Source organism: Molothrus ater, chromosome 1 (assembly GCF_012460135.2).
Source record: "Molothrus ater isolate BHLD 08-10-18 breed brown headed cowbird chromosome 1, BPBGC_Mater_1.1, whole genome shotgun sequence".
Classification (NCBI taxonomy): Eukaryota; Metazoa; Chordata; class Aves; order Passeriformes; family Icteridae; genus Molothrus; species Molothrus ater.
In genome coordinates this window covers 131,297,134-131,311,584 of record NC_050478.2, presented here as the reverse complement: position 1 = coordinate 131,311,584, position 14,451 = coordinate 131,297,134, and the positions used below count along the sequence as shown (strand labels likewise).

Sequence of the window (14,451 nt, the reverse complement as noted above, 5' to 3'; positions counted from 1 at the left end):
CTGGGGTTTTTTTTGGACATTTCTAACCAGCTTTTAGGATACCAATTTCAGCAACCAGCTTCGACAAGAAACACCTTTGTAACCTATTGAGAAAATGCCTTTCTGTATGAGGAGCTTCACATATTAATGGTGTGATTCTACCATACAAGGAAAAGAATAACATTATTATTATTAGCTCAACCAAGTAAACATATTACTTCACTATCACACTATCTTGCTATTCTAACTTTTGGGGAAGAGGGTGAAAGGAGAAGATAACAGAGGGCAAGATGGGGAATAAGTCACCAGCCAGTTTTTTCCAATCTCCCAAAATTCTGCTATTATCAAAAGCAAAAAAGGAGGAATTTGAATTTACCTTTCTGTTAATGTGCTGCATCATCCACTCTGAATTAAGTTAGTGGTTAATTACAAGGCTTGCATTAGTAGCAATCAACATATTGGCTCAATCCTTCTGAAATACATTTTTAAGTTACTATAAGTATTACTGTAATCCTTTAAATCCTACACACTTCATAAACAATGACTTCTTAAACCAGTAATTAAAAAGTTAAGAGACCTTAAAGGGAAGTAGTTTTATAAAGTATGTTTATTTTGCAACTTAATTCTATAATTTTTTACATGTGTTACTAATCAAAGTGTTTTTAAGAAATTTTCAAAGTCCTGCATAGAGGCTTTGGCAATCTCTGTACAAAACACCTCATCAGGCAGGGATACCAGCTGATCCAGGGAGATGTAGCTGGGCTGGGCTGGGTCATACTGGGCTCTTCCCAAGAATGCAAGAAACATATGCCTCTCTCTGATTCGTAATAGCTTTGAGTTGAAAACCTAAGAAAGAAAAAAGGGAACCATTTTTTAGGTTGTCTAAATGTCAGACCCCGAGGCATCAAAAATTAGAGCTGTTTTTAGACAAACTGAAGCTCTAGGAAGCAAACGAATAATATGCTTATTTTCCTTTAGTTTACGTCAAACACCAGGTAGGTTACATTTATATATAAATTATCTAAACTCTAAATAAATACTCCAATACAATATGCTGACATACACAACAACAACCAGGGAGTGATACAAAAAACCTAATGTGCTTGAGAGTTGTTTCTATATAACAACTATATTACTTTGTAATTACTGTGTAATCACAGCCAAGACAGTGGAGACATTCAGTAACAGGGAGCACTTCCCCTCTAGCATCGGACAGATTCAAATAACCACTGTTACAAGGAAGAAATGAAGAGGTGACCACAGGGCATAATGCAAATTACAAACTGGCACGGTGGCAAGGGCAGAGGTGAGTGGATGTGACTCCTGTCATGATAATGTGGCTAAAAGGCACAGTGTGGTGGTTCAAAGCAACCATTTGTCTTCTGCTGCATAGCAATGCCTACCTTTGAAGATACCTGCCACAAAAAAAATAATCTAGGCAGTTAAAGATGAGGACAATGGTAGGGGAAACACAAAAGAAATCAGTAGAACATTTAAAAAGAGAAGGAAGTGGGGAAGATGAGATGCACATTTAAGTCATAAAAGTTCATAAGTCACAAGTTCATTCCTGAGCAGTACAACTGAATAGAGAGAGATGCTTTAGAGGCAATAATGATGAAAATGTGAATGCCACAGGAAGAAGAGATTTTACTAAAAACGAGACTCCATTGATGGAAGAAGAGTTCCATGAGGATGGAAATTAATTTGAACAAGGAGGGAAAAACAAAACTACTGTTCCTCCTCTGCCCCTCTTGAATTTTAAGAGGCAGTCAAAATACAGGAGAAAATTAAAAAAAAACCACTTAACCACCATTTATAGTTGACAGAATGGTTAGAAGAGCAACTGTAACATCAGAGAGAATTTGACCAAAAAAAAATCCTGTATACTTCCTATTTTTAACGTTATCATCAATCAGGATAAAAGTGAGTATGGATGGAGATAAAATATGTATTTGTGAAGGCACAAGCTAAGGCCCAACCATACACAGACTGATGTGCACTACCTGTATCCTGGAATTCACAGCTTTCAAGGGTGAAAGGGAAGAACAGGAAAGAGAGGGAGAGACTGTGCCAAGAATAAGGAATAGAGGAAACACTCCACTTACCCTACCAAACAAAAGGAAGAAAAATAATGAGGTGAACCACCATAAAGCCAACAATAAGGCAACTGAGAAGAAGTGAGCAAAACTTGTGGTAATTTACAGATGAAGGAGGGCAAAGTAACAAAGATGAGCATAAAAGCAAGCATCCTTGTTAATTAAAGATAGATTAAATAGCAATATAATCAAAATCCTGAGGAATAGTTTTATTCCCCCATGCAATTTTGGCTTTCTAGCCACTTAGATTCTCTACTAGACTTGCTTTAGAAAGAAAATTACTGCAGTTCAGAAGCTGTAATTTCTACTTTCATTTTTACCTTGTAAGAAGATAGTACAACTGCTTGTAGTCATTGAATGAAGTGACTAACACTTTCAGCTTTCAATTTATGAGGAAATAGCAGTAATGAGGAGGTAGAAAAAACCCAAGATAGTAATTAAGAAACAAATCTATTTTCAATCCTGTGGTAATTTAGCAATTGCTGCAGCAATAAGAAGACCAATGATAATCTAATGACTGTCTAACAGACAGAACTTGTCTTACCTTTACACTGTATTTTCAGGTCCTAAAATTTCTAAAGGTTATTTTTTAAGTAGACAAACCTGAAAGAAATGTTTATATTTATATATATAATGCTATCTAATGAACAGATCTTCTGCATTATCTGTCTTCTCTTGTGTTTCTTAGGTAAGATTTCAGGACAAGCAAATCCCTAAGCAGGCAGTAATCTCTCTTGCATGAACACAGAAGAGATGAGCATGACTGCCTCTGTTAAAAACCTTAAATATCACAAGACTGTGGGCAGTGATGTCACATGTGCTAAGGGAAAATAAGCAGCAGTTCCATCGGAAATCTTCAATAGTTTCTGGATTGCTAATTAAAGTTATCCAAATTAGAGTAAAAGGCACAGGCTAGCTGGAGAATTCACTTATGTTCTGCACAGAGCAAGGCTCCACCTTCAGCACGTTAGTGAAGTGGCTGTGACAAAAGCACCTACAATTTATTCTCAGATCAACAGCTCACCTGAGGAAAGCGAGTAAGCATGTGGTGGGGAATGCCCATTATGTTGTGTAAGTAGTCAAATGTCTGTTTGAGTCTCTTTTTACTTGCAGTTAAAATCTTGGGAGTTTTGCACACTATCTGTTGAATTTCATTACGTTGAAAACCAAGTTCAATTTGACAAACCTGAAAAAGAGCACAATTTTATCTTTGCAAGTCAGCTACAGCAAACTCAGCTTATTTTAATGTGCCACTTAAATAAACTAATGCAAAATTCTTCTATTCTTTTTTACACAGCAACAAGAATGCAAACCACAAAAATATCTGCCACTTCAGTTCTTCTCAAGTCAGACAATGCAAATTATTTATTGTTCTAGATTAAAGTGTAATTTGTTTATAAAATATCCCCAAAATAAAGATAACTTCTCTGAATGTTATGTATTTTTCAGTTTGTCTGAGATATGAACAAAAAAGCCACGTCTCCATATGTATGGCAGTTAAAAGCATAAAGATCTCCCCCTAAGAGTCCTTTATCATTTTCAATACCAAGCTGTCAAGAGACTTTCTTCCTGTGGAGCTGTTGAGCTCTGTAAAGCACAGCAACCAAATAGCTAGTGCCTACTTTTGCTAATGTGTTACTTCTTTTGCTAATGTATCCAAGGTACATTTTTTTTTAAATAGGGAGTATAATTTCTATAGTTTTCAATTTAACACTGCTGAACCTAAAAGAGATATGTAGAATACATAGTGTATTCGATTTATTCTACAGTTCAATAAAGTCTAAAGTAAGATGTCTTTTTCAGAGACTGACTTGACTTCAATTATCATTTCCCAAAAGGAAAACAAAACACATTTTTTCAATAAAATCATGAGCACTCCTCCCAAAGTGCAGAATGGCAAGCAAGTCATTGAGCTGTTGAGAAAGAATTCAGCATACAAGAGTGTCTGTTAACTCAGTAATTTCTTCTATCCTCCAGTGACACTTACAAGCAGCTTGTTTTCAGTCATGAAGTGGGTGTGCTTGCCAGCTAACATAACCAGACTTTCATATCAAACTAAGGTACTTCAACTGGCAAGAAGGTGGTGTTTTTGTTCGACCAATTTGATGTGCCAAGACTGCGGCTTTTTTCCAGAACTGCTTGTCAAATATGAAGGGCAGGGCTTAGAATCTGGGTTTTGAATTTACCTTAGGACTTCCAAATCCTTGCAGGGAACTGTTTCTAGAGGCAACTATAGTCAGGTCTTTCAACTCCTTATTTTAGCTTTTCTGCTTTCTAAATATTTGTTCACCATACAAAATACCAATCAACTAAGACAGCATTCAAGTATGGAAATAGGTGTTTGCACATGAGTAGGATCTTCTGTGGACCTGAGCTGGCAGGGCTAACTTCCTGCATCAAGATACAAAACTGGAGTTAAGACCCCGTGTTAAATCACTGCAGAGATAAAGCTGGGCCCCACTATAGAGGTAATTGTGGCAAGAATCTTGAGCTTTTATCTTCTGCTCTGTGACATGGAACGGCTCCCTCGACATGATCAGTGAGCTTACGTGTAAGCTGCTTTGACTGCACTCAGTCTGACAGCAAACATGTTTAATATTCAATAACTCTCTAGGCCACACATGCTAATATCCTTATTGCATAAGCCTCAGCAATAGTCAACAAAGTATGTATTATTCCCACAATAGGCAGTGGTAATGAAAGCTTTGACAGGTTTTACCCTGTCAATGAATCTCTAATTGTGCTTGATTAAACCCTCAGAGGATGGACTAAGCAATCCTTCAGCACATTCAGTCCATGACTGGTATCTTACGACAACCAAGATCAGCTACTGTACTTGTTTCTAAATAACAGTCCATTCAGAATGAGGGATACAGCCTGATCACTTCTGAACTGTTGGTATGTGATATCACTTTCCAAGTACTGTCCTCCCACCAGCAGTTTAGGACATACAGGTCTGAACACAGATTCTGAATCCAACCTCCTGAAAAGCTTGAGCTTTTAAGAATTAGTAGATTCCAACAGTGGGGACCTAAAAATCCTTCCTTTCTTTCCCTTTCTCACACATTTTAAAAATAGAGGTGCTATGCTGTATTTCTTGGTGGATAAACAAGATAGTCACATAGAACTAAAGACCTCAAAAACACATTCATTATAATAATGGCTCCCTAGCCTGTGGAAACAATGTGTGTTTAAAAGAAAGCACTATTAATTAGAACAGTCTGCTACTTTCCAGTCTCCTCCCTTACCACACACACATTTCAGATTGCAAGACTTCTAGTGTTTAATAGTTTCAGAACAGTGAGTCTGTCTGAAAATTATACATTTTGATTTATAGTTATTTGTTATAGAATAATGGAATTTCACAAATTGTTACACTACATCATGCTGTTTGGCCTCGATGGCTTTGCAGCACAGTAATTAAAGCAATACACTTACATTTTCAAAAGGGAAAGGAATCCCCAGGGGTTTGAAGTTATTTACCCAACAATTAACGACCATCTGCTATCAGACAATAGGTCTCAAATGCACATTTTGGCAGGCTAGTTACCTGCCAGGAGAAAAATAATCAACTGCACATGTCTTGCTCCTAAATACTCACGGACAATCCAAGTTAGCAAAAAAAACGTACTAATTAAGGGGAGGGGAAAAAGACTGAGTATTTTTCTACTCATTAAAAAATGGGCAACCATTTATGTCATCATATAGCAACTTTTGGCAGGAAAGCAATACATCAGAGTAGAAGAGAGAATAAGGTAATGCTGCATGCATTGAGTAAGTATGCATGCTATAGAGGAAAATACACGATTTAACAGTTACTTTATATCACCACCAAAATCATTTAATTAAATTCTTTCTGTACACAATTCCCTACAAGAATTTTATCTCCTGACAACTCTTCAACTATATACAATACACTTTTAATATCTATTCATAAGCTCACCTGAAGATTTTCTTTCACAGGCTCTATTTTGCCAGTTAGTAGTCTTGGAAGACGAATTACCAAGTCCTTTGTCTACAATCAGAAAAACACATAAATTAATGAGTTTTAAGGAAGGCTTCGAAAGAAAGATCCTATATAAACTTTTTTTTTCACTTCATTTTATCTCTACACCAAAGATGAATTTGCATGAAACAGCAGTATGTTAAGACACATAACACTACTCAAATATGTTCTTTTAGAAAACAAAAAATAATACAATTCTAAAGCTGGTAGGAAGAGGGAGTAAAAGCATGCATCAAAAGGGGAAAGTAAGCTCAAGTGCCCAATTTCTCTCAGCCCTCATGTTGTTTCTTCCCATCTTTTTAAAAAAAGTAAAACAACACACTACCCAATGGAAGCTGTAAAAGGGTTTTTAGTGGCAGTGGAGCTAACTTCTGAATCTGGCTAGGCCACATGTAACAGCACTACAAGAAATACTCCACATTCCCTGAAGTGTCTGATTACTTGTAGTCCACCCTGAGTACAAGGTGATGGCTAAACATTTTTCCGAGGAGATGTCTTCACCTCAAATATGGAAAGGCCAGCAACAGGGCACTGTAGCAGCTATGACTGTTCAGCTAACAGAAGAGCCCAAGATTCCACTTGGAATTTGGTATTCATTGCAATCCCCACCTACTTCAGGACAACTAAAATTGCCCAGGTACTCCAGGCATGTCCAGCTACTACCTGCCCTTAAGATTCAAAGCAAGGTGCTGAATACTTGCTAAGTGCATAATGTGGTGTGCACCCATGAGCAAACACAGAGGTCACTCTTGGTGAGCTGAGCATATGATTTGGCATTTATCTAGATAAGATACTCACAAATTAGACTATTTTTAAATTCTTTATGTTGAAGTATCTTGAAGAGATGAAGAGCACCAAATAATTTTCCAGAAGTTAAAAGAGCTGCTTGCTGTTTCAGTAATTAATTCAGTCCTCTGACCCACCTCAAATAACAGAACTGGACATCCACATGCTTATTTGATAATAAACTGTAGCAGGTCATCTTCAGAAACTGTACTTCAGGTCCTCTGAATGTCAGGTGTCCATATCACTTCCATAGACAGTTAAAACCATGTTACCCTCCTATAACCCTCTAGTAACATTACTGATGTTAACACAATGTTTGTTGATAATCTCCAAAGACTTTGGAGTATTCATATCGCAAGACCTTACAACTGTCACTAATAAAATATGTGAACACTTCAGTCTTTACCTTTTTTACACTGAGACCAAGTTCATTTTTGAAGAAACCCAGTCTGTTATCCAATCTTTCCACTGAAAACAACAGCAAATATGGAGCTCTTGAGACCATCTGAGCAATTTCTGACTTACCAAATTTTTTTGATTTTAGGTAAGCCACTCTAGAAAGAGAACAAAAACAAAATAAAATCCAGTGATGAAAATTATATTGCCTCCATTTATTCAGTGATCACTTAAATTCCTCAGTGATATCTTATAAATGGACAGATGTTCTAGCATTAACATGCAACCCTGCCAAAAATAATTAAGGTGAAATCTGCAGTTATCGTAAAAGCAAAATACCCTCCCTTCCAATTAATTAGAAGTAAAATAAACCTCAGAGCAGAATGTCAATACTGAAGATAGATTTTAATTCCTTCCAGCTGTACTTAAGCAGATAACAATGTTAACCTACAGTTAACTACCAGTCTGTCTCCTAGATTGCAAACACATTAATAGGGTATGGACAAGAAGATATATACAGCCTTTTGCTATTTTAATGAATTCCATTTCTGCTGCTGAAAGAATGGAGTCCTATACCTCATACACTCCTGTTTTGCCAATAGCATTTGAGTAGAAATATCATACAAGGATGCTGTGTGTATAGATATTGTTGAAAAAGATATTTCTACATCAGCTGAAGTTGTGTTTGCCCTATTTTCAGTCACTGGTCTAACAAATGAGTAACAAACATCTGGCTGTCAGAAAGCAAGAGGAGTTGACTCAAGTTTTGATATTTAACAGAGCTTGCTTTCCTTCCTTCTTTCCAAGTCAAAACTTTTTCCAAACTTTGATTTCAGTGAAAGTGAAATCCTATTTCAAGTCCCACTTGCAGTAGATGATTACCACAGCTCCCAGAAAAAAATGCTTGAAGAGGAGAAATACAGCACACCAAGTAAAGAGACACAATTAATCCACATACTACCATGTACTAAACAACTAAACTACAATTTGGAGAGGCTTCCTCTGGTTATAGATGAGAGTAGTTGCAATATGAGAAGTATTTGCAGTCAGATCAACTTAGAGCATACAACAAGAATTGCCTTATTTGGTAGTAATTAGGATAATAAATGGGTTGCAGAATATTCTGCAGAAGCAGATATTCAGCAAAAAATGGGCTTTCTGTTAAACCATGTCTTGTGGAAAGAAAAAAAATAAAATTACCTTCCAGTCACTCAACTTCCCCCTTTCCACAAATCCTCAGAAATTTTCACAAGCCAAAAACTCCCAGATGGAAGATAGAAAAGCAAGATCTAGAGGACCAATTTCTAACTGAGCAGGCACCCCAACACAGAAAGTAGGACCCTAGGCTCCAGGCAATGACAATGGAACTGGCACATCTTCCAAGCATCCCAGAAACAGCTAAAAGAGCAGATTAAAAATCAAATCTTTTGGCTTTCCTGACTCCACTTCTGTTAACAAATCATTAAGATTCACACTTAAAGCATTTCTTCCTGGAAAGGCAAGAAACTTAAAAGAGAGATGGCAAGATTGTAGTAACCTGACTGTAGAAACTGGAATATTAAAGGAACACAGCTATTCAACCTGGCCAAAGCTTGAGATACATCTGTGACTGCTGGCACCAAGGTCAGCCCTCGTTCCACTACAGGGCTCAGCAGTTCTATGTAGCATGTTAACAGTTTTAAGTCATCATTAACACCAGCATAAAACAAAGCATCTGGTGCAGCTGCAGTACAGACACTGATTTGCAACTGTCAAAATTGTTAGGAATTATGGAATGTTTTGACTTTTACAGTGTTTATCTGAAGTCAAATGCCAAACCTATTGAAATTTTGTTTTGTTTCCTGGCAACATGGGATCCATAGCAATAAAACATTCCAGAGTGATGTAACCAATACCACGTCCATCTGCACCGAACTGTTTATGCAAAGGTGATACTCAGCTTTCAAAAGACAGCTATTTGAGACACACTCACTTCACAGCCTTTACAGCACACTTACTTACTTTAAAGCTTGCAGGAAATCATTCACCAGTGTCAAACTTACAGAAGAATCGTACTGCAGACAATTAAGAAGAAATTGGATTGCTCTGTTTAGCCCCTTCTTTACCAATCAGCCAGTGCCACAGGAGTGCCACTGAAAATAAAGTCTGACTTAATGGAAGAGTTAGGATATTTATCACAAAAAAAAACCCCAAACCTCTCTTCAGAAGAGCATTCAGAAGAGCAGTCTGGTCTGATACCTAAACTCAAAACTGCTTCTGGAAAAATGACATAGGGTATTTTTTTGGATATTGTTTCTGAAAGGCCACTTATTGAACACAAGATTGGAAGAACAGAGGAGAAAGAAGTTAGGTCTATGTTATACAAGAATTGTATAACATCACACGTTAGTGCCAACAGATGGGGAGGCACAAGAATATGCAGCCAGGGTAAGAAAGGAGTAAGAGTAAGAAAGGAGGCAGCAGGCAGCAGGCTCCTTCAGACAAAGTAAACCAACTGGGAAACCAGATCTTCAAGGCAAGGGGCTTAACACCCTGCTACTTCTTGAAAAGCTTACCTGGTTTCTAAAGCTTCCAGATCTTCACCAAGGATATATGGATTTTTGGTCAGGAATGGTCCCAGTTGATTGTCTTCTACACCCACATCCTTAAGAAACAGAAGTATTTTTTTTACATCTTTTTCAAAGTCCAAAGTCAGTAAGAGCTGACCTGCCTTTTGACGTTTCTCCACTTGGGATAAGTCAACTCCTACAACAAACAAAATTAGAAGTTGTTTTAATTAAACACAGACCCTGCTTTCTGTAAGTGCTTCCCAAAGGCATGCTGGAATGTATAGGACTACTCAATTTTTTGCACTGATTTTGCATACTTTAATTACTCAACACAGCAAGGCTACACCACCTTGTATATTGTGGAAAGACTCCAGATAAAATAAGCAGTCATTTTAGAAGCTTTTGCTGAGTTTATTTTTTGAAGAAAGACCTTTGCAGTGAAACCTGCATGTGCCACATTTAGAGACCTGCTCTTGTTGCACAGAAGTATGTGTGCATGAAATTTCCAAATCTGTTATAAAAAGGAAGATGACAATTTTGCAGTGAAGTGACTTTGTATACTGACTCACACATGACAATTTCTTACTACATGGGGACAGATTGCCTCTCTCAAATATTAATTTTTCCAACCTCCTTCTAGTCTTCTTCGCACGTTTGGGCAACAAGGTGGTGAGAAAGCTTGAACTTGGGCATCTCTGTAGTCCAAGTGTTTTTTGACGAGAAGGAAGGTTCTTGTCAAGCCCTTGCCTCTTGCTTCTCCAGTGTGCTGTGCCTCACTCCTAATGTTATGCATAGCAACCATTCTCTTTCCTTCCTTCCAAGGATGAAGAGCTGCAGCTTGTTTTGCAGCAAATTAAAGCATCTTTAACCAGCCCAAAAGAAGAAAGACCAAGTCAATTACACAGTGATCCCCACCTTCTGAAGCTGTGGGAGATGCCTCCTTCTAACACCCATAGCACTAAGAGACTAATACCAGCCAGCTTTGTTTCCCAGTAGTATGGCATTGCTAGTGACACAGTCCCCTCTTTTTGTCAATTTACCCTGGATAACATTCTGCAGCTTTTTACCCTTGGTCACTGCTACCATTTTCAAGTTTACAAGGTAATCAGTAAGAGCAAAGCACAAATGACAGGATCTGCAAAGCTCCTGCCATAGGCAGAGCACACAAACAAAATCACACATACCTAGGTGGACAAGTTTTGCAAGGGTTTCTGAGTGATCAACATAATCTCGGAGAGTGGAAGACTGAATGGGGAGAAGTGGTTCTGCAATGATTTGTACAGCTTCTTCCTCAGAAATCACTTCCAAAGCAGATGAAGGTGGGATGTCATCCCAGTCTGAGAAACAAATATAGAAAACCCAAATGCATGTTGTGAAAGAACTGCATTCAGAAGCTGCTCTCACCAAATGCTATACAGATCTCTTAAAATCTTTTCCAAAATGCAGGAACACTGTGCCATGTGATAAACAGCCAGCCTATTATTTGAAAACATAAAAACATAGACTCTGCTCCCAGTTTTTGCCTCTGTTCCATCTCCTGGTCACTGCCCATCAACTTTTACTCATATGGCCAAATCTGAGAGTAGTACCCAGCCTGCCTTCAGTCTGCTGCCTAGACACTGCAGACAAGAGATCAAATCACCCTCTGGAAAAGGATCGTCTTTCATGTTTTCACAAATGCATTCTTGCCTGATCACAGCCAGATAGAAGGCTACTGCCAAGATTATTTTTCATAACCTAACCAGCCCACTACTTTGTGACTCTCCTGAATATGCAGCCTGAAATGCAGCTGTTTTAACTTTCAATGTATTTCACAGCCAACTCCAGCCAATCTATTATGTCTTATCCATTACAGAAAGGCAGCTGACTGCCACTATCTCTAACAGCAAAAAGAATAACTTCCTACTCACTAAGGTTTCAAAGGGAACATCATATGCTTGTTTTCCCTTAAGTGTTCCAAGTCACAGAACTCACTGTCTTTAAAAAACAAATTCTCTAAATAGATTTATTTTTTTCATTGATAGGAGTTCAAAGCAGCAAGATTAAGATTGCTGTTTGCAAGCTAGCTGCTAGCATCCACATCAATTATCAGCTTGATTACTGATCAGATGCCCTAATTAAAAACTCTTTGGGAAGGGGATTTTCAGTGCTCTATACCTTTGTATAATGGATTCTGAGAGACCAGGGTAACACTCTTCCAAGTCAAGAAACAAAGGCACACCAGAACTCTACTACAAGTAATTCCAAATAATTAGGATGTGCCTAATGCTCCAGGAAGAGTTGCACAGACTAGCTTGACAGCTGTTGAAGGTCTTGTCTTTTTCTGATAGCCTCAGAAACAAAAGCACAGTAAAATGCTTTCAGCAACATTTACACATTGAACAGGAACTCTCTAGGAATCTATAGGAATATCAAGTGGTTTTTTTTCAACTTGCTGAGGACCAAACAAATATGCAATAAAGTCCATTCCAGATACATGCATGTCTTTTATTGCCACTTTAAAGTCCTTACACTTCCTATTGGGAATCATACTTCAAGTTACCAAAACCCCCCAAATTTATCAATCATGTTTATTCCATTATACAGACTGACAACTGGGCAAAATGCTACACACACACACATTTTCCCGTCAGTCTACTGGCAGATAAAAATCTAGCAAGGGGATAAACTGCATCACAGGTGCAGCTGGCTGACCCATCACTTTGGTGCAGCACTGTTTCAGGACCAGCTACACACACAGATCTCTGATGCAGGTCTGAGCCACCCCAAATAATAAGCTCTGTATAATCCAGGCTGGCTGGGCTCAAACCACAATCTGAACATACAAAGCTGCTCAATAATTCAGAGCAAATTTCCTCAGCATACCCAAAATAATTCGAAAGGATGGAAATATTATAATTTTTGTTTAGATGTAAAAGTAGGGATAAAAAGTACGTAAATTTCCTCAGGGCAACAACACCAAGGCGCCGCTGCATTTATCTCCTTTCCTCAGAAGACAGTTGGGTGAGCATTTCTCATCAGAGCAGCGCTTAAGGAGGCTTCACACCACTGCCTCCTGTTGGTCCTTCCTGATCCCTTAAACCGTGGAGTGTGAGCTGCTTCAGGCGTGCTATCTCCCAGCCTCACTCAAAATAAAAAAAAAAAAACCAACCCAACAAATCAAAACAAAAACCCCACAAAAAAACAAAACAACCAACCAACCAAAAACCCCACCAAAACAAAAAAAAAAAACCCAAACAAACCAAACAAAAAAACTAAACCAAACAAAAACAAAACAAACAAAAAAGGAAAAAAAACCCAAACAAAAAAAATCCAAAACAAAACAAAAAAACCAACAAAAATTTTAAAAAACACCAAAACCAAACGCCCAAAAACCCCAAACCAAAACCCTTTAGTTTGTACCACCACATCTGTGAGGGAAAGGCAAACAGATGCAGGTAGGGTTATGAAAACTCCTTCAAAGAGCAGCTCCAGACCTACATTTCTACCCAAAACATTATACCTTTATCTCACTTTAAAGGTATTCTTTGCATGCCACATCGACCATAACTACCTGAATTAACTACGGAGCTAATCAGAAGTGAAAGTCAGGAACTCCAGATATATATTTTAGGCAAACAGGGCAAAAAAGGAGAACCCAGTTGGGGTTGAACCACAGCATTCTGAAAACATAATTTGAGGTTTCGGGAGAAATTGTAGTCCTTAAAGCCTCTTACCTTCGTCCAGTATTTTGGCATTCAAATCAGGCAATATTTCTGGTTTTGCTTGCCCCGGTTGCACTGAAGGCAGGTTACTTTCGGGAGAAGAGAAAGCTCCATCCTTGGCGCTGTCGGGCGGGGAACAGCTCCCTGTGGACAGCTGCCTGTACCCCTGCACTCTGCACAGAGCCGCCTCCTCTCCAGCGGGCAGCACAGCCCGACGGGCCAGCGCAGGGCAGGCCCATACGGGGCAGCCGCCACCCCCGAGCCGCCGAGGAAGCTCAGCAGCAGCACGGGCCGTGCTCAGCAGGCAGCCCCAGCGGGAGGCGTGCCGAGCCCACACGGCCATCACCCACCGCAGCACGGCATCCTACAGGCAGGAAAAGGCCGGAGAGTGACACGGGCGCTGCCCGCCTCGCCGTACAGCCGGGAGCATGAATCCCCCGGCGTTACAGCGATCCCTCACTACAAAGCACCACCTACTGCCTTCAGGCTTTAAACGCGCCACAAACGGAGGAGCCGGGTCTGAGGCCGCCGCCCTCTAGGACAGCCGTTCCCTCGGGAGCACGGGGAAGCCCAGCCAGGACCTAACCCCTCCCGGGGGCACGGGGCCCTCCACGTAAAACCGCACAGGGCGGGGAGGCCAAGTCGGGCCGCGCCCACCGTCCTCCCCTCGCAGGGCTCCCCACGCCGGCGGCCGCTGCGTGTAGCCTGCAGGAGAAGGGGCAGTGCCGCCCGGCCCGGGAACAGCGGGACCTACCGGGGCCTCACCGGCGCGGCACGGCCCACGTGTGCGCCCCGCTCCCCGGCCCGGCCCGGGCGAGACCACTCGGAAGGAAACGGGGGGGAGTAGGCAGCAGCGTCCTTTCCTCCGCGTGTTGTAAAAGGACGGAGTGGCCCCGCCGTCCCCTCCTCCCGCGCTCCGTTGCTCTCTCCCTCCC

At 39.9% G+C, this 14,451-nt stretch overlaps 1 protein-coding gene across 1 annotated transcript; it reads right to left on the bottom strand.

The window, feature by feature from the left end:
• Window positions 1-568: 568 nt before the first annotated feature.
• On the bottom strand, window positions 569-14,341 carry MTERF3 (mitochondrial transcription termination factor 3). Its single transcript, XM_036400187.2, has 7 exons — window positions 13,529-14,341; window positions 10,997-11,149; window positions 9,819-10,008; window positions 7,274-7,421; window positions 6,019-6,090; window positions 3,100-3,261; window positions 569-825 (listed from the first exon to the last, which is right to left on the bottom strand). Exons 1-7 carry the CDS (start codon window positions 13,857-13,859, stop codon window positions 631-633), a joined length of 1,251 nt encoding a protein of 416 aa, XP_036256080.1. The 5' UTR covers window positions 13,860-14,341; the 3' UTR covers window positions 569-630.
• Between the last annotated feature and the right edge of the window lie 110 nt (window positions 14,342-14,451).

Excerpts from the sequence above, each read along its gene's own strand:
- MTERF3 (XM_036400187.2), bottom strand. The coding sequence starts at position 13,859 with ATGGCCGTGTGGGCTCGGCACGCCTCCCGCTGGGGCTGCCTGCTGAGC. Across the intron at positions 10,009-10,996 it reads TGCAAAACTTGTCCACCTAG|GAGTTGACTTATCCCAAGTG; the intron begins GTATGTGTGATT and ends TGTTTGTTGTAG. Across the intron at positions 6,091-7,273 it reads TTGGTCTCAGTGTAAAAAAG|ACAAAGGACTTGGTAATTCG; the intron begins GTAAAGACTGAA and ends TTCTGATTGTAG.